Raw genomic sequence first — 21225 nt, 5'->3', positions numbered from 1 at the left:
TCAAGGCTGACCAGATGCCAAAACAGTGCACACACAGAGGTTTATAGAGCTATGAAACAAGACTTTACAACTGTGGTTCAGCAATCCTTTACCCTTCGTCTAGATGATATCTTAGTTTATCTTAGTGAGATAAGCAGTAAGGTTATGTGTTGTTCCTGAAGTATAATGCTGGCTGAATTTGCATATTTAAAGTACCCGTTAGAGTTTTTGACCTCTAGTAGCGCCATAGAGGAATGTTTTTACCAGTGGGTCCCTGTTACAGTATGTTTGTAAGGACGCACATGTGCGGCGCGTTACACATTCCTGCCACCAGTTTCATGCTATTCTGCTGATTGACAGCTTAAACAAGTCACGAATCCACTATTAAACATATCACCATTTTTGGTCTCTGCGACCTCCTGAGAGAAATATCTGTCTCTCTTTAGCTGCTAAATGTTCCACTGTGGTCACCATCTAGTCTCTAGCTGTGTCTGTCTGTTGTGTGGTGTAGAGCAGGTCATGTATAGTAGGTTTTTAGAGCTTTTACACTGAAAATAGCTGCACCTGCTGCTGCCGACAACAACGCTATGAGAGCTGTGAGAGTGAACCAGAACGGCTAAGTTGGTGCCGGAGAGATAAACCAGGAGTTGAAACTCACTATCCGACTATTTCTCTCCCGATTCGATTCGACACACTGTGTGGTACTCATTGGAATCCTTTTTTGTAAGGTAATACGAGTCAACGGCCCGCCGTGACTTAATTCATTTAACTGTAACTGATGATGGAAACATTTCATAATGACACTGACAAACAAGTAAGGGATAATGTACAGCGAGCCGGTCATTGTTGTGAAATAAACCCTGACACGAAGCGGAGGGGTCTCTCATCGCCCTGAAGGGGTTTATTTCACAACAATGACCCGCTAGCTGTACATTATCCCGCTTATTACACGGCTACTGGCTTAAGAAAATCAATAGTATGACACAGAAATGGTCCACCAGAGCCCAACAACTGTCCTTTTCCAACATTTAAACTGCTCGTCCTGTTTTATATTTTTGTTTTGATGTATTTTAGGAAGCCTTTTGTAACACCTTGGCCGGGCTAAAATCAGCCTTTTGGCTAATTCTTGCACCATGTGTATTCATTAATTAATCTGTCCCTTCTCAAATAAACTCAACTAAAAAAAACTAAAAAGTTGTTTTTGTGTGGATCTCTTTAATTAATAAAGCCAATCTGTGCCGAGTATAGTTACACGGTTGCGTAACTGCAGCAGTGATGTAACTCACCGTGGACTCTAGTGACCACATCCAGAAGATCCCAGTGAGACTGATGTCTGGTTACTTTACTTCTCTTAGAAATAGACAGACGGGCTACAGGAGGCTGCAGAGGACAGGCAGCATCCCCGGCCTGGCTGCAGCGAGCACGGGGCAGCGTGCGTCTGCAGCGCCCCTCCCCTCCCTCCCTCCCTCCCTCCCTCCCTCCCTCTGCGGGCTCGGGGAGATGCGAGAGCTCCTGACAGCCACATTATTCTTTAAAAGCGCCAGCCGCTTCTGGAGCTGTCAGCTTGTTCAGCAGTAGTGGCGCTTATGGTGGTTGTGGGCGCTCAGCCGGCCGGGTCTAAAGTGCTGGTGCAGCGTCATTTGGTGTCCCCACTGCCTGCACGTTAGTTGGGGGGGGGCAGGGAGGAACACTTGTGACTGCTTCCTGGTTTCACAGGTGGGAGAAATGGAGGGAGAGCGTGCTGATCACGTCACCGTGCATTAACACACACACACACTCGCATCAGGCTATATTTAACCTCTCCTTCCATTTCTCCTTGACTGCATAATGTAGCTGCCCTCTCACTGACTTTCTCTCTCCTGTGTTTCTCTACTGTTTCCCACAAAGAGAGATTTTATAGATTGGTGTAAAAAAAACAAGGCAGTAGAGCTAATTGGTTGATAGGATTTCTATCAGAGAGCATTAGAAAGAACAAAGACTGTATTCGAGGCTGAACGAGCGCCTGGACTATACGTCTGCAGGTGTAGCTGTATGTTTGAACATCTGGTTTTGACTGGGAGAGGCAGGAACTGTGACTAGAAAACTCTTTATTGATTTTCAATCCGTCACACTCACAAACACTCACTCCCTCCAGCTCTCTCTCTCGCTCTCTCTCTCGTCAGATAACGCCATGCAGGACTGAACGTGACCAAATCCGTTCGCCCACTCACACTCACTCTTCTTGCTGCTGCCGCGGGCGGCGAGGCTGGTGGTACTGCCCGACTGACTGTTGTCCTCCATGCTGGGGTCGAAGGCGGGGTTGACCAGGCCGGGCTCGTCTGACAGGAGGGCCACGGCGGCCGCGGTGGGGTCGTTGGGCAGCGTGGCGATGGTGAGCTCCGACGTGCTGTCGGTGCACTCGCCCTCCTGCGAGCGCCGCTTCCTGTCTGCCGAGAGCCCATAGTGAGAGGCTCCTTTACACCTGCACACAGAGGGGTCAAAAGGTCAGTCTCAACGTCAAATTACACAGCAAGCATGGTGCAATTAATACTGGACATGTTGATGAAATGATCTGACACAGGATGTTGAACATGCAGCAATAAACAACATCACTTATTCACCTGATGCTGCCCCGCCCATTTATTTACTTGCGGTTCGAACGTAATTCTGTTAGTTCTTCCGGTTTAGCGCCAGCATTGCTATTATTATTATTATTGGCGTAAACATGGCGTGTGAATCTTGAGCATAACGTCATATTCATCAGTTATTATTCATTTTTTGCCCCAGTTTGAGTAATTATTTCTCTTAGTACTCTCCATTTCTCTCTCCTTCTCTCACTCACTGAAGGTCCTTTCAGACTCAACACAACATCGGCACCACTGCGCTCTGAACCACGTTATTTCCAATGGCTTCCGCCACGCCACGACGGCTTTTGAGCATAGCAGCGGCGAGTGCAGCTCAAACACGAGCTCAAACTGCGCTGTGTCGCGAGCATAGACTGCTCTCTTGCCAAGAAATGACATTTGGTGTAACTCTATTGTCTTCCGGGTGGAAACAGTAGCGATTATAGACGCTGTACAGCGCCAGAAAAGGGTTAAGATAACAAAAAGGAAAAAGTGATTTTCCATAAAACTTAAAACAGCTTTTTGGCAAGTAAAAGATATTAACCATGGATGTATGAACACTGGCGACGCAAAGCGAAATAATGGCACTTCCGCTCTAACGCAACGCAGTGCAGGAGCACCCTAGTTAAGACAAAGAATAAGGTGAATAACAGCGGAGTGTAAATTAGACATTCATGTTTAAATCTAATGAAAAGGTCACATTCTCAAGACTAATGTGAGCTGATTTCAGCAGCTCCTCCAGCATCCCAAGGCGTTCTGCTCGCTGACCTCTATCTTCTGCTTCACACAAAGACGCTTATCTGACCTCCACACTCAAAAAGCACCTCTCTGAGACACCACACAGCCGGAGAGTACAATAACAACAAATGTTGTGGCTGAATATATTTCCTGGCGCTCTCACTTTACAATTTATGCAGCACCTCTCTGACAATGTCATATTTACTCTCCTAAAGAAAGAAGATACTCTTTCTTTTGTGGCAGTGTGTGTAATCACATGTAAGGACGGCTTTTCCTCTGTGGCTGTGAGTGTGAGCATCACTGACACATGATTGAATACAAATGTAAGAAAACAGCCGTTAGTCAGGAGGGAGGCTGAGGAACTGACACAACATCGGAATATAAAACAGAGATCGTCTGAATGTTGTTTTTCTCAAAAACAAATCTAAAGTTCCAGATGTCTTCTCCCCGTCAACAACAGCACAACCACAACACATTCACAGCCTCTCTCTCACACACACACATCCACACATCCACACCGTGCACGTATTATGCTGCACGCCATAAAAGGCTTTTCACACTGACAATATTAAATTGGGAATGTTTGTGTGTGAATTAGAGATATCCCTACAGAGGAGGGTATTGTATTGTTGGAGAGCTTTCCTCCATCTGCAAGCCATAAAGGCTTTGAGCTGACGCTTCATCAGAGGCAGGAATAACACTGGCCCGTCTCTCTGCGGAGCCATCAGCACAAACATTAACTGGGTTTTAATGAGCTGGATCAAACCCAGGCACCGCTTCAACAGTAGCTCAGAAAAACAACAGGAGCGCCGTCCATTTCATCCTGACGGGCCGGGCGCCGCCGGACTTTACATCACGCCAAAAAAAGGAGGGGAGGTTCAGTAAAAGCAAGGTGAAACGGTGGACTCACTGAGGAAACCAGATTACATGCTGGTTGAGCCGTTTGAGTCCAGAGAGGCCACCGGCCCCCCCTCGGGGAGCCACATCACTAGAAGCAGCATTTTGTCTCAATAACAGAGCTGTCAGAGCGGGTCCTGCTCTCCGTCCATACCTCACAGGGAAAATCATTTCATCCTGAAGTGGTTCTATATCTCACTTGTAGCCGCGGGGTCAGACTCGCGGTTAGAAACGGCTCAACGCCGAGCTGAAGTAGCTATTGATCTCACTCCGAGCTCTTTGACACAACACTGAGATGCTGTACCTGTGTGTGGGCATCGTGAGTTATTCCTGTTCATTCAGTTAGTACATTGATTGGTATCAAGCATGTCCGTGCAGCAACACACCACTTTAACTGAGTGAAGAGGTTGAGAAGAGCAATATTTCAATCAGCGGCGGAGGAGAGGGCAGCGCTGCAGAAGCTCTCCTCGTGTCACTCACTATCAGTTAGAAGAATTAAAGATTATAACACTGCTGCTACTCACATAACCTTCCTCAAGGGGCCCAACAAATACCTGTGGGCCCAAATATACACAGACAAATGTGAACATGTGTCACGGTCTTACTGTCTGTCATAAGTTAAGTCATAAGGATGGGCTATTACGATTGGCTGCTGAGGTTTAGTGGCGGGCCTAGTTGGTGAGCAGGAAGTGATTTTAGCAACTTGCGGGAGAGCGAGAGGAATGCCTCACAGAGAGGCCACACAGGAACACCAGAAGGACGGACCTGAACGCCACAAGGGAGGACTTTTGGCGTGGTGTGTTCGGTCGTGAGTGTTGAATGCCAATCCTGAAGAATGACAGAATACAGATATTGAAGTTCTCTATAGAGGATTAATCCTCATGACTTTGGTGATCCTGGTGATGTTTCATTTAAGGCTACGTTCAGACTGCACGCAAAAGTGGCCCAAATCAGATGTGCATACTGTATGTGCACAGCATAAATCACATGGAATCTGATTTTTTCATTCTGATTTGGGCCATTTTCATATGTGGTCCTAAATCAGATAGAGGTCTGATCTTTTTGCAATGCGACCTGTGACTTTTACGTTACTCTAGATTGTCATTCGTCACAATTCTGTGCTGGTGGGAGTCACTCCATTCGCCTCCCGATCCAACCACTCCAACTCCGCATCCACACCATGGATGCTCTATAATACATCCATGATCCACACAAACCTTCGTTCAGAAGTAGTAGCCATTGCTCCATGAAAAGCCATAGTTCAAAATGTGTCTCTCTTTCTCCTCATCCTTGTTCTCATTGTCATCTACTCACAAAATGTGCTGGCTTCCACTGCACAACAACTTATAAATGAAACTGTAAATGACTTCCGTGAGCTCCATGTTTACTTCCGTACGACAGCGCGCTGCATGAGAAGTCTTTGGTATTGTTTTTTGTGCATGTGGGTCAGTTCATTACCTGACCAGTTCACACTGGAATCTGAAATTGGCCACATTTAAAAAATAATGTGAACAGCCAAACAAAGACAATCTGAGATGAGCACTCAGGCTTGCAGTGTAAACGTGGCTTAAAGCCGTCACGTCAACATGTCAACTTGTCCAATTTAGTTTAGTTTAGTTTATGAGCTGCAAAACAAAAAGCCTCATTCGTACTTTGTGTTTAGAGCTAATTAGCAAATGTTAACATGTCAACATGCTAAACTAAGATGGTGAACATGCTAAACATTATAAGCATCCACCACCGAAGTGCAGCCTCACAGAGCCGCTAGCACGGCTGTAGACTCTTCATCTTGTGAACATATCATCACACTCACACTTACAGATATAAGAACAACCTCTTAACTAAAAACAACATCACAGACTCCAGTTGTCCTTCTTGTTACACAACTTAGAGCTGCTGTGACCGTTCCTCAGTAACAATGTCCTCATTCCCTCCCAGCCGGTATTAATACCTTCATCTATATATAGATTTCACTCCCCAACAAAGTCTTATGTTGCAGCACTGAATTTAGTCGCTTCACTGAGCATTTGCTTCTTCTTTATTTCCACACACACCAACACACACACACGCTTTGGACAGGCTCTTATAGGACGTCTGGGCCACGCTGACTATATGGAATTAAAGCCTTAGACAACATTCTTCTGTTTCATGGGTAGTGGAAAAGGGAAAACCACAGTCAGTCAGTCAGTCAGTCAGCAGCGACGGGCAAATACCGTTGAATACAGGTTCATTCAGTTACATGAATCTGACAGACCACCCAAATCTCTGCAAAACGTCTGTCCAAGTATTAATGAATGCACACTGCACACTGAACCTGAGTCAGGGAGATCTGAAGGGGTTCACTTCTAAAACTGAGCTCCGATACAGAGGATAAAGAGAAATGTATTTAGAGCTGTCACAGGGAACAAGTTTTATTGTCCCAGAAACGTGGAGGCCATCACAACAGCAGCATCGCTGGTTTATTAAAGGCTTTGTCTCCCGTTAATTAAAATCTCCTTCCTCTGGGGGGACAAGAGTTGCCATAAAAGCGCCGCCGTATCTCAGCTGCTTAGAGTTTTAATGTCTGGGGTTTTAATGTTAAGGCCGCAGTCTGTGCTGTGTGAGGTTAAAGGCAGGGAAACATGACAGAAACCCCTTGTCTTCGTCACCAAGGTGGTCCTGGAGCTTTAGAGCCAAGGTAAGCGAGCCAATTAAGTCGGCACGCTGGAGACGTGCAGCGCGTCGAGGGAGGTAGGCCTGCAAAGACGTCCACATACTGTACATACACTCTTCCTGCTTGGTTTCTTTCTTGTTTTTCCTCTCATGAACAAACATCTGTTTGTGTATAATCATGGAGATGCGAGCGCTTCCCCTTTCTCATTTTCCGTGCGATGATCACCGAGCTTAGAGGATGCTCATTAGCGCCGCAGTATCCGTGTCTCCGTTATCACAGCCTCCGTTATCACATCATCTCTCTAAATCTGTGGCGAGATAAGACGCCAAGACATCCTCAGCACTCGTCCTCGCCGCCTCCTCCCTCATCCTCCAGCGCTCTCCAGCGAAGTTAACAATTACCGACGATGCTTTCGGTGACGCGGTGGTCGTGCCGAGGCTCCCTGGCCGTGACACAAACAGCCTCGTTCCCGTGATGCGAAATAAACACCAGCTCACAACTCATCAAAGCCTGTGAGATTCTCCAATCCTCTTTAGGGGTGAGTGGATTATCCTTCCTAACCCAAATACTCTCGCCGCTCCCTGACTGCCGCGGACAAGTCGTGTTGGGCCACACGCCGCAAATTACCTCTCGCTGACGTGACGATTCCAGGTCAGACAGTCACATTCAGAAACTGGTCTGAGTCTCGCTGCTTAAACTCTTCTCTCTCCCTTTTTCCTCCTCAGTGACCTGAAAGCAGCAGCAGGTTACTGACGAGTTCTGACACCAACTTCCTAATGCTTTTGAAAATATACCAGCGACACCTGACATGTAAAGAAAGCGTGAGAAAGGAATCCCCGCTTGTATTGTGAGCTCAGAGGACGCCTAAAGGTTTCTGCTCATAGAAGAATGTGTGCATGTGTGATATATGTGACAGAAACAGAGAGAGAAGATTAAAAGTGACAGCATGTGATGTGTGTGAGTTTATTTTTATGCGACATATCTTCATGCAACGGTTCGTATTATATCTTACAAAAAGTTATCTTTCAAATTCATTTTTCATCCAGAAACACCAGTGAGCCCCGACATAAAATAATTACATAACTTAAAGTGGCAATCTCAAAAGATGTTCTACTAACTAAACTAAACCAGCTGAAGGCCAAAAACATGACCTTCAGTGCCGTTCTTTGCTCTAATTTCAATGAAGAAAAACTCTTCAGTCCTGATAGAACTGAAGCTATTTGTTAAAACCCAGACATGTTTGATGGACCCTGGCTTTACTCATCACATCTAATCCATCTGATTCAGGGATGGAACTCCTGAGAGTTTGTCCATAACAGCTTTTGGCTAACACACATCAAGCTTGAATTACAGCCTCGTGGTCGTACGCCTCTGCCAACCAGTCAAGTTACAGTTTACATCCATGTCTGTCCAAAATGTCATCACTTTATACTGTTAGACATGTGTGTGAAATTGTCATAATTAGCATATGAATTCTTGAGTTATGGCCAAAAATGTGTTTTGTGAGGTCACAATGACCTTGAACTCTGACAACCAATATCCAATCAGTTCATTCTTGAATCCAAGTGGACGTTAGGGATGTGCATTCCAAGCAAAAATACTATTCATCTAACGCTGTGGATTAAGAGTTTTTTCCAACCATATTGTTGGAACCGTGGAGGAGGCCGGTGGAAAGACAAATCAAGACGGTTATGGTGAGTTTTATTTTGTTTCTGTTAGGTTTAAAGGACGATATGTTCTGCTGCTGGAACAGCTGATAAACCTGCTGAAACTACGAGGGGCGCGACGCCGCTTGTGAGCACGCACACACACACATACACAGACATGCGCTGACAGAAACGAGCCGAACTGAACGTGCCACACACGTTTACCGGTAGTAACGTTACAACCAGGCAGCGCCTGCGATGGTTAATACAAGGGAAATATATATTTTCTATTACACGGCTATGTTGAATACTCTATTCTGATTGGTCAATCAAGGCGTTCTGCGGTCTGTAATTTCTGCATAACAGACCGTTGCTATGGGCGCAGTTCAGATGTCGGACTCTGGCGGAACGTTTTTGTGTCAAATTATTGATTTTCTTCAGTAAGTAGCCGAGTAATAAACGGGATAATGTCCAGCTAGCGGGTCATTGTTGTGAAAGAATCCCCGAAAGGGCGATGCCGCACAGTCTCTCATCCCGTAAACTATTTAACGACTATTCGAAAAAAAATCTAAAATCATGACCCATCACTAGTGGATGTTTGTGCCAAATCTGAAGAAATTCACTCAAGCCGTTCCTGAGATTTAACGAGAATGGAGGACACACACACACGGACACACACACACACACACACACACACACACACACACACACACACACACACACACACACACAGTAGCCAAACAAGAAGACTGGTGTAATATGGGGGGGTGGGGGGGGGGGTGGCAACCATTAATTGAATTTATGGAAATAAAGGCTTGAATTAAACATTTTTCCTAGATTAGATTAGTAAATCAATTACTGCTTTATCACACACTGGGGCCACGTGCCAATAATACAGCATAAAGTAAAGTTTGATTGGGAGGGAATAGACAGAATGATAGATAGGTACAAAGAGAAAGAGAGAGAGAGAGAGAGAGAGAGAGAGAGAGAGAGAGAGAGAGAGAGACGTAAAGACAGACAGGGTAATCCAGTTAATGATGAACTAGAGGAGTGTTAATCAGAGGATGCGCTGGTGTGTTGATTGGATCCGCCTGCTGTGAGGGGTAATCCCATCTGCTGCAGGGGGGAGGGTTAGAGGGGACGGTCTCAGCTGTGGGAGGACATTTTAGCCAGGCCTGTTTCTAAAGACAGATCTGCTAAATTGAAGCAGGAGGAGAGGTTTAGTTGGGTGTGACTCCTTGCAGATGAATGCATACAGAAACCAACAACATAAATCCTGTCTTTGTGTCTCCGTAGTGCTGCGGTGCAGCGAGCGGTGGCTCGGCAGTTTTTTTGGCTTAATGCATCTGTGTGTGTGTTTACTCCCAGCTCAGTCAGCCTGTTAGTAACGGCCCAATCTCTGAGTCATGGTTTTCCAGCCGATCAATGTGTACGATCATCAGCGGAGTCCTGACCTCATGATCGGCCTGGAAGGACATTTACGCAGCGTTTATTGTATCGTATCTGGTTTCACCCAGGAGAGCAATCTCACTGTTTTACTCAACACAGAAGATTTATTCTGGACCTCAGCTCACTAATACACCTCACACATGTTCACCTCAACAGCCCTGCAGTGAAATCCTATGTACACAACAGTAATCCCCTCCACTCTATATGATCCAACACAGTCTCACGGCACTTCCTGAAATAGTCATGAAATTTAATCTGTTTGATTCGAGTACACAGACACAAATTTCCCTTTTTTTCGTGACGCTTAGCATGACTCCTTACAACGTATTTTTTCGTGCATTTTCCTATGAATGTCCAACAACACATGACACACGTGTCAATTTCCCCTCCAGTCTTTTCAAAATAAAACCACTTATAGGTTTAAAAATACTGTGAAAACCGCGTATATTGATCACGTCTGTTCGGGTCAAATTGATCACTATAAGCAGATGGTTATTATAATCAAATTGTTGTTGTTGTGCATCACTTCTCACACAGATTACCATCTAATTGACATTTGTATATTTATAACATGAATACAAAGTAATGAAACGGACCGCATCCCTATTTACGGGATCGGCCTTCGGCCTTTTCCCCCACCGAGGGTGAGGTATTGTCGTTTTTTGGCCGGCTCTGCAGCGCAAGCGTGCATGCAGATGAACGGCGCCACTTGCTGAGGCTCCTCGTTCTCTCACCCGGTAGCGGCGTGGAGGGAGGCGGTCGCTGGTCTGCATGAGCTTCCGGTGCTGCGGTGCAGAGGAGCTGGTCGACAGAGTTTCACTTTGGGGCATTACGTGACCAGGCATTATCAACCTAATCCTCAGAGAAAATGACTTTCTTTTCCCGTCATGATATCAATGTACACACAGCATCAGCCTCACGTATCCAGCCGGAAAGCAGACAGTCCGTGAGGCAAAGTATCAAGAGAGTAAAGTAAAAAACAAAACATAAATTCAATTAACGTTAGTCTAACGTAGTTTTAAAATGTTTTTCCAGATGTTTTCATGAGAAGATCTAAAATGAATACTGTAAGCGGACTACTTGATTACTATAAGCAAATTATTTAAACAGCATTTATATATGAATGATTCGATCCCAAGCTGGTTGATCACTATAAGCAGTTTCCACTGTAGATGGACTTGGTTAGGTTTAGGCAACAAAACTACTTAGTTAGGTTTAGGAAAACATCGTAGTTTGGGGTAAAATAACTCCGGAAGTGGCGTAACATAAGTACGGAAGTTACGTGACAAATAAATCAACGTTGACTTCTGGTTTCACACGGGATACGAACACCGGTCAGGGATCTATTTTTTGACCCACCCATCCAACCCGACATCCTACTTCCTGGTTCACAATTACACGGATTACATACAAATTGATTTTGTGCTGACCATCCCAAAAAAAAAGTGAAATTCATGTCTACTGTATTTACACGCATCAATACATTACATTTTGTGACTATTTAATGAGCTGCTGTGCGACTGAGCTGTATGATCACAGAGAATCCCCACCAGGCTGCTGTCCCACATTGCTCCTGGCACCTTTTAGTCTATATTTCTCGCTGTGTTCCACGCTATAGCCGTTGGCAGTGTCCTGGTTTCTCTACCTCATCGTGCCGCGGTACAACTGCCTGAAACCCAGCCAGCTCTGGTCAGCCCGACCCAAAGCCCTGGCATCAGCAGGGCAGCGTTCACGTGACAGATTAACTCTCCGCTGCTCTGCTCTCTGCTGTCAGTCACACTCTGCTGGCTCCCCTCCTACAGATTAGCTGCTGCTGCTGCAGACAGGAGACTGTAGAAAATATTCCATGTTTAACATGTCACGCCTCAAAGACCCCAAAACACCAGCCAGACTCTGAGCCAGACAGAGGCTCAGAGTTAACACACAACTTCAGTGATACGGCTAAGGAAGGAAGACACTGGATGGGAATGATTTAGCAGATATGAAAGCACTGGAGAAATAAATATTGTATATTTACATTTAGTAAAAACCTTTTCTTATAAAATATCCAACTCAATCCCGTCTTTAAATGGGACATATCATCAGAGCTGCAACAATTAATCGATTAGTTGTCAACTTTTAAATTTATCACCAACTATTTTGATAATCAATACATTTTTTGAGTCATTCTTCAAGAAATAAAGTCATAAATGTGAATATTTCAATTTTTTTTTAATTATGCTTTTAATTGTTTGCTTAAGAAAAAAGACTACAACAATCTAAACCAAAACAAATAAAATAATATGGACATATTACAGATAGTAACTGTAAATTGAAAAACAAACTATTCAAAAACAAAGGAGAGAAAAAAGGCAATAATAATGATAAATAAAAATATAAATAAAAAATTATAAAATAAAAAATATAATAAATTAAACATTTTAAATTTGTGAATAAAATAAATATATAGTAATGATAAAAATAAATAAATAAAAATAAATAAATGAATGCAATTAATCTCATTCATAAAAGAAAAGTCTCACCTAAAAAAAAAAATCTATATCCGTTTATGTGTACGCTATATTTAGAATATTTTCATGGCTTTATCTTGCCGTCAGACAGCCCTTTCCTTCTCCTTTCCAATGGGGAGAGAAAAAAGGTAATAATAACAAAATAAATAAAATGAATAAACAAATAAAAAAATATAAAATAAAAAATATATTAAATTAAAAGTTTAAAAATTTGGGATAAAAATAAATAAATAAAAAGGAAATAATAATAATAAATAAATAGAAATAATTAGAAATAAATAAATTAATAAAATTAATTCATTTATAAAAGAAAAAAAGGCTCACCTAAAAAAATATTTGTTTAAGTGTACGCTATATTTAGAATATTTTCACGGCTTTATCTTGACATCAGACAGCCCTTTCCTCCTTTCCTATGGGGAAACTGAACTGAAAGTGAAACTTATTTATGCTCTCTCCAAAGCCAGCAGGCTCAGATGACAAAAACAGTATAGATACGTTTCACTTTCAGTTCAGTTCACCGTCGAAAATATTCTAAGTTTAGCGTACACTTACACAGATATCAATATTTGTAGGTGAGCCTTTATTTTAGGTGGATAAAATAAGTTTTTCTGCCGTCGCCGTCCACAGTAGTACACTGCTTTTCTCCGGTATCGTTGCTCCTCTCTGTTTCTAAATGCTGGGGGCACACTGACCGCCATCTACTGTAGTTAATACACCTACTATGGATAAGTAGTAGTATAAAACACCCGGACTATCCCTTTAAAGAGACAGGCGCTGAGGGTGAATACAGGTATATTCAGACAGACAGGATGAGAAAAATAATGTAATTTTTGAACATTAAAGCATGTAAACATGTTCTAGCAGAAACCCTAAATATGAACCTGGAGATGAGCCTGATATGTCCTCTTTAAACCCTCTCTGCATGCTGACACTAACACCTGTTGGCTGGTATTTCTGCTTGAACAGAGACACATCTGTGACGAAGGCTCCGCTAAAGTAAACACTCTGACCTGCTACTCACTTCTTCTTCTTCTGCTCATGAATAAATGAACGCATACATTATTCATCTGTTCTTTTGTGACGGCGTATCTACACATGCATCGAGCGCTCTTCAATTATACATGGTCGAATGTGTGTTTTTGGCGAGTCGTATTTGTTTCATGTGAAGCGCAATACGTAACAGGAGATTCATGCGTTCGTTCGACGTATTTGTTTGTCCTCTACATGCTTCCTTGTTTCCTTTCATGCTTGGTTGTGTTAGTGCTCATGCATATAAATGTTCCCACGACGGATTCACCGAACGTGCTTCATATTGTAAATCCCATGCACAGAAATAATTAAGCTGATTTAATGTTATCTCCTTTTAGAGAGTTGTTCCGGAGGCTAGGAAGCGGGCTGATTTGTATCTCTCCGCCACACTCTCCACGCGGCCTTCCCTGGATTTCTGGCCTGCTAGATACAATGAGAGCTGCCTCGCCACAGAGCACGGATTAATATTTAATCCTAACAAACGTCTAATTAGCAAAGCCTGCCCCACACTTGAAACCGCCACGAGGCCGAAGAGATGGACCTGGAGATGGACCCGGGCCGTAAACACTCGTATTGTTCAGGAACCAGCGAGTGCGTGGCGGCTAATCCTGTTAGAAAGCGTCCGAGCCGAAGACGTCTGGAGACCCCGGGAGCGCGCATCAGCTCTCTGTGATCAAACACCTCCCAGATGAGGGCTGAAAGGACGGAAGCTAAGCTAATCATAGTGTTTAAGACATCTCAGCACAGGCCCAGAAATGAACATAGATTAATCATTAATGCTTTACAGCACTGCACTGTGATCATCAGGGGAGGCCATGTGGGCTGGGGGGGGATAGTGTGTGTGTTAGGAGTAAAAAAAACAAAAAAAACACAATGTGTTTGTGCCGGTGCTGCTTTTTTATTGGCTGCTGCTGACGGAGTAAAACGGCAGCAACCATATTAAGCATTTCATCACAGAGAGATATTTACTCTCTCCCGGCACCATCTACACGCCGCGTATAGCCACGATAGTCTGTATACAAGCCTACGCTCATTTATTGTGTGAGTAAGACAGATTGCAGCCACTCTCATTTTTCCCACGCAATATAAACCCCACTGTAGTAATCACATTAAAGTGAGAGGAATCAGAAAAGAAAAGGAATAGAGGAGAGACAGAGGCGGTGGTAAGGAGGCTGGAGGCTGCTCCTGTCAACAGTAGGGATAAAGACAAATGGTGTGCCACTGCTCTCTAGCCAGGCAGAAAAACACCACGTCCACATTTGTCTGCTCCTGGTTTCTCTCGCTGTCATGTCATAATCAGCAACAAAAAAAAAAATCGCCGTCACCGGCAACACACTCCCGACACTCACTCTGTCTCCGTCTGACTGTCAGTATTCCTCACTCGGTGGGCACATTTTATTTACAACCGCTCATTGAAATGACCCACATACCGGCCGTTGCATCATTATGGCAGCCGAACGTATGGCCAGATGGAAGGAAGTGACCTCACACCCTCCTGTCTCCTCTCCGCTGTACGTTCCCGACATCCACTTTCATCGTTAAAGCATCCTCCTCCCGTTCTTCCCTCTATACATCAAACAAAACGTCATCCAGTGTTGGCTCGCGTGACCACGCCCCCTTTTTTGGGGAAAAGAATCCCGTGTCCCTCGTAGACGGTAACAGAGTAAACAGGAGAAGTTGAAACATGTCTCCAAAGTTCTACTTTAAACAAACCGCTAATAGTAATAACTCGGGCTGCCATAGTTAACGCGCAAATTCGTTTTAATGCATTAACCAATCATGTCATATTAGATTGTCGGGAAGGAGGTTAAATAAACGCTCCAAAATTACACTACATTTTGGCGAGGAAAAACTGGCATGGCCATTTTCAAAGGGATCCCTTGACCTCTGACCTCCAGATATGTGAATGAAAATGGGTTCTATGGGTACCCACGAGTCTCCCCTTTACAGACATGCCCACTTAATGATAATCACATGCTGATCTCGGATTTGTTCTCCTGCCGTGTCCTAAAAAAGATCTAATAGAGGGGCTTTATGGCTCCAAGCTATAGACCAGACCAGCATGGCTTTATGGCTCCAAGCTATAGACCAGACCAGCATGGCTTTATGGCTCAAGCTATAGACTAGACCAGCATGGCTTTATGGCTCCAAGCTATAGTCCAGACCAGCATGGCTTTATGGCTCCAAGCTATAGTCCAGACCAGCATGGCGTCATCTCCGAGGCTGCGCTCTCTTTTGGGGGAAATAAACTCGCCGTCAGAGGAGAGAAAATGATGAAAAGCTGTTGTGTAGCGGGTTAACCGACGCTTTCACACTGAGATCTGAGGCTCATACGATACGTGATTATTCACTGTCAGTGTGCTAAATGGCTAAATGATGCTGGTGACAGTGACTAGCATGGCTACCTAACGTTAGCTTGAGTGGGAGGCTGCTGCAGTAATACAGTCATACATTAACGTCATAGCAGCATCAAATCATCATTTAAGTGTTTTTTTGTTTTTTTTACCTTAACCTAAAGAACTTGCACGTTTGTTGCCTAAACCTAAAGAAGTATTTTTGTTGTGTTCAAAACGTAACGTTTCATGCAGTTTTACATGTTAGAACATGTTGTTTTTTAGTTTCACTTTCACTTTTACAACGAATTAGGCGCAGTAGGTCCCCATTGACCCACATCTATGGGGCTTACAGCGACTGATAACGCCTATTTAATAGATCAAACAGTTGGCTATCACAAGATATGAATGCATACGAACTTGTCAGAATTACAATCCAAACATACGTCAGATTGCATTGAAGTCTATGAGATCTTCAGTTTTCTTTCCACCAAAAGGGGGCGGGGCCTTGACTTTTTGCAACATACCCGTATGTGCCGGTTCGATGTAAATAATGTCATCTCTGCTGCCTCTCTTCTTCCAGCCCATTCGGTCCACTTCCCTCCATCACCCCCCTTCTCTCTCCTCCTTGGCATCCACTGCTGTCCAATATGGGCTCTCGGTGTCTGCAGGAGCTAAAGCCCCACTCAGTGGAGAGAGCATACAATGAAATGAGGGGATTTGCGCGGCGCTCCATTGTTCCATGTATTCACGGAGCATAATGGGACATTTCCGTCAGACTGGAGAGAGGAGCGGTAGCCCAGCTTGGGGATCAGAGAGCCCTGGCTTCACACGGCGCTGCTGAATATAGTCAACATTAACTCCCACACAAAGAGACTCTGAGGGCCAATACAGAGCGGGAAACACAGCTCAGGAGGAGAGCAGCCAAGAACAGAGATAGAGTGACGTACAGTGGAGTGGAAAAAGATGATATTCTGTCTGCTGTTTTGTAGATCAGTTAATTATTCAATAAGTTGACAATTTTGATAAGCTTCTAAAATGTGAGGATTTGCTGCTTTCCAACTTCAAAATTCAACTTTATTTGTCCCCGGAGAACAATTTGTTTTTGCAGCAAGTCATCGGTAAGAATAAGAAGAATAAAAATGCTGAATTTCAGGACATCAATTAAGATCAACATCACTACTATAAATAGATCAATCCCTGGTATAAACATAATGGTAAGTAAGCACAAAAACAAGCAAAATCAACACAGAGCAGCAGCATCGTGAAGCACTGCCACAACCGACATCATCATCAACGTTCCACTGTAAACTGAATATATTTGACTGTTGGTCGGGAAAAACAAGCAATGTGAAGATTACAATGGTAACTTCTCACTGTTTTCAACATCTTTTAAACTAAATGGTTCATATATTAATTGCAAAAATAGTCAACAGACCAGCCGATAATAACAATAATCCTTCAACTTTATTTACAGCAAGAATAAGAAAGATATGAATTCAGATCAACATCACTACTATACATGATAAATCAACGGTATAAATACAACGATAAGTAAGTGCAAAAACAAGCGAAATCAACACAGAAAGCCAGCATCGTGAAACACTGTCACAACCAACATCATCGTTCCATCTGAATATATTTGGGTTTCGGACTGTTGGTCGGGCAAAACAAGTAACATGAAGATGTCGCCTTGAGCGATGGTCACTTCTCACTATTTTCAACATGTTTTGTACTAAACGGTTAATATATTAATTGCAAAATTAGTCGACAGACCAGCTGAAAATGACAATGATCCTTCAACTTTATATGTGCCTGGAGGGCAATTGGTATTTGCAGCAAGATATCGGTAAAATACAACAATACGTAAGCGCAAAAACAAGCAAAATCAACACAGAAAGCCAGCATCGTGAAACATCGTCACAACCAACATCACCAACATCATCATTCCATCTGTTTTATATCACTGTAAACTGAATATATTTGGGTTTGCAAGCAATATAAAGATGTCGCCATGAGCTCTGTGAAACAATCTTTTAAACGTAACGGTTCATATTTATTGTAAAAAATAGTCGACAGACCAACCGACAATGACAATAATCCTTCACCTTTATTTGTCCCCGGAGGGCAATCGTTTTTTGCAGCAAGACATCGGTAAGACAACCGTGGTCCCAGCAAGAATAAGAAAGACATGAATTAAGATCAACATCACTACTATAAAATGATAAATCTCTGGTATAAATACAACGATAAGTGCAAAAACAAGCGAAATCAACACAGACAGCCAGCATCGTGAAACATTGTCACAACCAACATCATCATTCCAGCTGAATACATTTGGGTTTCGGACTGTTTGTCGGGCAAAACAAGCAATATAAAGATGTCATCTTGAGCTCTGTGTGATATTTTCAACACCTTATAGACGTGAAAAATAGTCGACAGACCAGCCGAAGATGACAACAACCCTACCCCGTGAGAGGTTTGTTTCCATGGTGTCAAAACTCAACGATACCCGACGTGCTGTGCATCTTAACGGTGATGTAACCGTTGCTATTGATGGAATATCAATCATGAGGAATGGCTGTGAAAATGTGCGCCAACAGGTGTTGTTTTTATTGCATGTGCTGTTTTAACGTCCTGATGCTGATTTGAGATGCAACAGAGATGATGTTTACATAAAGGATGCAGTAGTAGAGTAGCCAGCTATGAATATTTAATGCCGAGGTGAAAGTCTATTCCATAACAAACACACCGTGGTTACAACCGTCCACCAGCTTCTCTCACAGGATTCTCACACACATACACACATAAAACTGACAACTGTGAGCAAAAACGTGAGCTGACATTTGGCTCAAATCAATACAGTAGTCACACTCACACATGCTGCTATAGAGAGAGAGGTGGGGGGGGGAGGGAGAGAGAGAGAGAGAGAGATGCCATGCTGCAGTGCTGTAGCATCCAAACTGTCCTGGACAGCACAAAGCCCTACCTGCTGGCTCTACTGCATCCCACTGCCACAACAAGCAATGAGCAGGGCATCAGAAGCTATTCTATCATCATTCTCACACCACAGAGACACACTGACACTCTCAAAGTCATGGTAAAAACGTAGAAGTTACATGGATGTACGGCACAAACAAACACATACAAACAAATGGAGTGTTGATGGAGGGGAGATGAGCTGGTGGAAGGATGCAGGAGGAGGCTGAGTGTCGTACTCACAGCTCAGAGTAGAGGATGTGCAGGTTGCCCAAATTGTCAGTGTAGTTGGCCGGGCTGAGCCAGGGCAGGACCAGCAGCAACAGAGCCTTCATGGTCGCCTCTTCCTCCTCCTCTCTTTCCCTCCTCTCTGCACTGAAGCTCTCTCCTCTTCTACTCCCCCCTCCTCCCCCTCCTCCTCCTCCACCTCCAATTCTCCGAACCTGGCCGTGCTGACCCCCACCCCTCCTCCTCCTTCTCCTCCTCCTCCTCCTCGCCCGCTTGCCTTCCTTCTGCCAGAGGCGCTCTCAGATCAGAATTAATCCTTCACTTCTTACCTCTTTCTTCCCCTCTGGTCCCTCTCTCTCTCTTTCTCTCTCTCTACCTCTATATCTGTGTGAGTTTCCTCCTCTGCCTCAGGCTGGCTGCTGCCTGGTCATCTCAGCTGCAGAGGCGAGCGGGCCAGTTGCCAGAGGTTGAAGACGGAGCGGCGGCGGCGGCGGAGGCGGAGGAAGAAGAAGAAGAAGCAGGTGCAGAGCAGAAGTCCCGTTGTGGCACACAGGAGGAGGAGGAAGAGGAGAAAGTGCAAGAAGAAGAAGAAGAAGAGGAAGGAGGACCCATGCAAAGGTGGCACATTTGGAATACAATTTGAGATGTGCAGCCCCTTAATCTGCTCTGGGCACTGGCTAGTTGTAAGAGGATTTGCGCTCGTGTGTGTGCATGTCTGCCTCCGTCGGTGTGTGTGTGTGTGTTTGCAGGCTGTGACTTATACTGCAGCAGAAACCACTGAGGGGGGAGATGGAGCAGACCAAACAACGACATTAGGGGGGGTGGAGGAGGTACCTGGTGATGCTCTGATTGGCTCTGCCCTCTTCACACATGTACACACACTCTAACACACGCACGCACACACAACCTCTGCATTCACCTCCCCCCCCTGAACACACACATATGTTGGTCCATGACGGGGGAGGATGGAGAGGAGGAGGAGGGGAGGGGAGGACATGTTGCCTCCGAGCCCTCACCCCCTCCTCCCCAACGATGGACTGCTCCCTGTGCAGCAGATTGGTCTGATCGCTAAAAAGAATCTGCCTACATGTGTGGAGAGAAAAAAATAAAAAAGAGCATGACCAAAACACACCGGCAAATCAATACTCTCTGCAGTGATGGAGGCTTGTTATTCTGAGTGACAGGGAAGAGGAAGATTGGGGGGCAAGAAATAAGAAAGAACCGCTGTCCCAAGTGCTCATTTCATTCATTCAGTCCGTCATTCATTCATACAATCATTCAGTTTCTGAATATTTACAACAACACAGAGGGAAAGATAGAGGAGGATACACAATAACAAAGGTTAACCCCGTCTACAGGGATCGGCTGGAAACAGCTGGGAGGTGACGGAGGAGAGGTGTGTGATGATGGACTGTGTTACATGTTGATGGCAGTGACTGGTATTGAATTAAAAGGTGCTGAATACAGAAGCAAGATGCTTTTAAAGTAACGCTGTCAGTCAATTAGAATATTTAATCACAATTAATCGCACATTTTTTATCCGTTCAAAATTTACCTTAAAGGGAGATTTGTCAAATATTTAATACTCTTATCAACATGGGAGTGGACAAATATGCTGCTTTATACAAATGTATGTATATATTTATTATTGGAAATCAATTAACAACACAAAACAATGACAGATATTGTCCAGAAACCCTCACAGGTACTGCATTTAGCATAAAACAATATGCTCCAATCATAACATGGCAAACTGCAGCCCAACAGGCAACAACAGCTGTCAGTGTGTCAGTGTGCTGACTTGACTATGACTTGCCCCCAAACTGCATGTGATTATCATAAAGTGGGCATGTCTGTAAAGGGGAGACTCGTGGGTACCCATAGAACCCATTTACATTCACATAACTGGAGGTCAGAGGTCAAGGGACCCCTTTGAAAATGGCCATGCCAGTTTTTCCTTGCCAAAATTTAGCGTAAATTTGGAGCGTTATTTAACCTCCTTTTCGACAAGCTAGTATGACATGGTTGGTACCGATGGATTCATCGTGTTTTTCTAGTTTCATATGATGCCAGTATCTTCACTCTAGCTTTAAAACTGAGCTTCTACAACCTAAAAATTGCAAGTTGCCTTAATGAGTTAAAGAAATTTGTGCCGTTAAAACGAATTTGCATGAACACGTT

At 44.1% G+C, this 21225-nt stretch overlaps 1 protein-coding gene across 5 annotated transcripts in view; it reads right to left on the bottom strand.

The window, feature by feature from the left end:
* The window catches only part of lnx1 (ligand of numb-protein X 1), a 92428-nt gene that overhangs the window by 15001 nt on the left and 56202 nt on the right, over positions 1 to 21225 (bottom strand). For 2 of the 5 annotated variants that reach the window (XM_074636123.1, XM_074636122.1), the window contains exon 3: positions 2190 to 2440. In XM_074636123.1, coding sequence (XP_074492224.1) covers positions 2190 to 2440 — 251 coding nt within the window. Of the gene's footprint in view, positions 1 to 2189; positions 2441 to 19059; positions 19778 to 21225 lie in introns of those variants that run through there. The other 3 variants (XM_074636126.1, XM_074636127.1, XM_074636124.1) reach the window with 3 other exon arrangements.

This window comes from Sebastes fasciatus, chromosome 5, assembly GCF_043250625.1.
Source record: "Sebastes fasciatus isolate fSebFas1 chromosome 5, fSebFas1.pri, whole genome shotgun sequence".
NCBI lineage: Eukaryota > Metazoa > Chordata > Actinopteri > Perciformes > Sebastidae > Sebastes > Sebastes fasciatus.
Note: the sequence above shows the minus strand (reverse complement) of the source record. Positions and strands in the feature narration are given on the sequence as shown.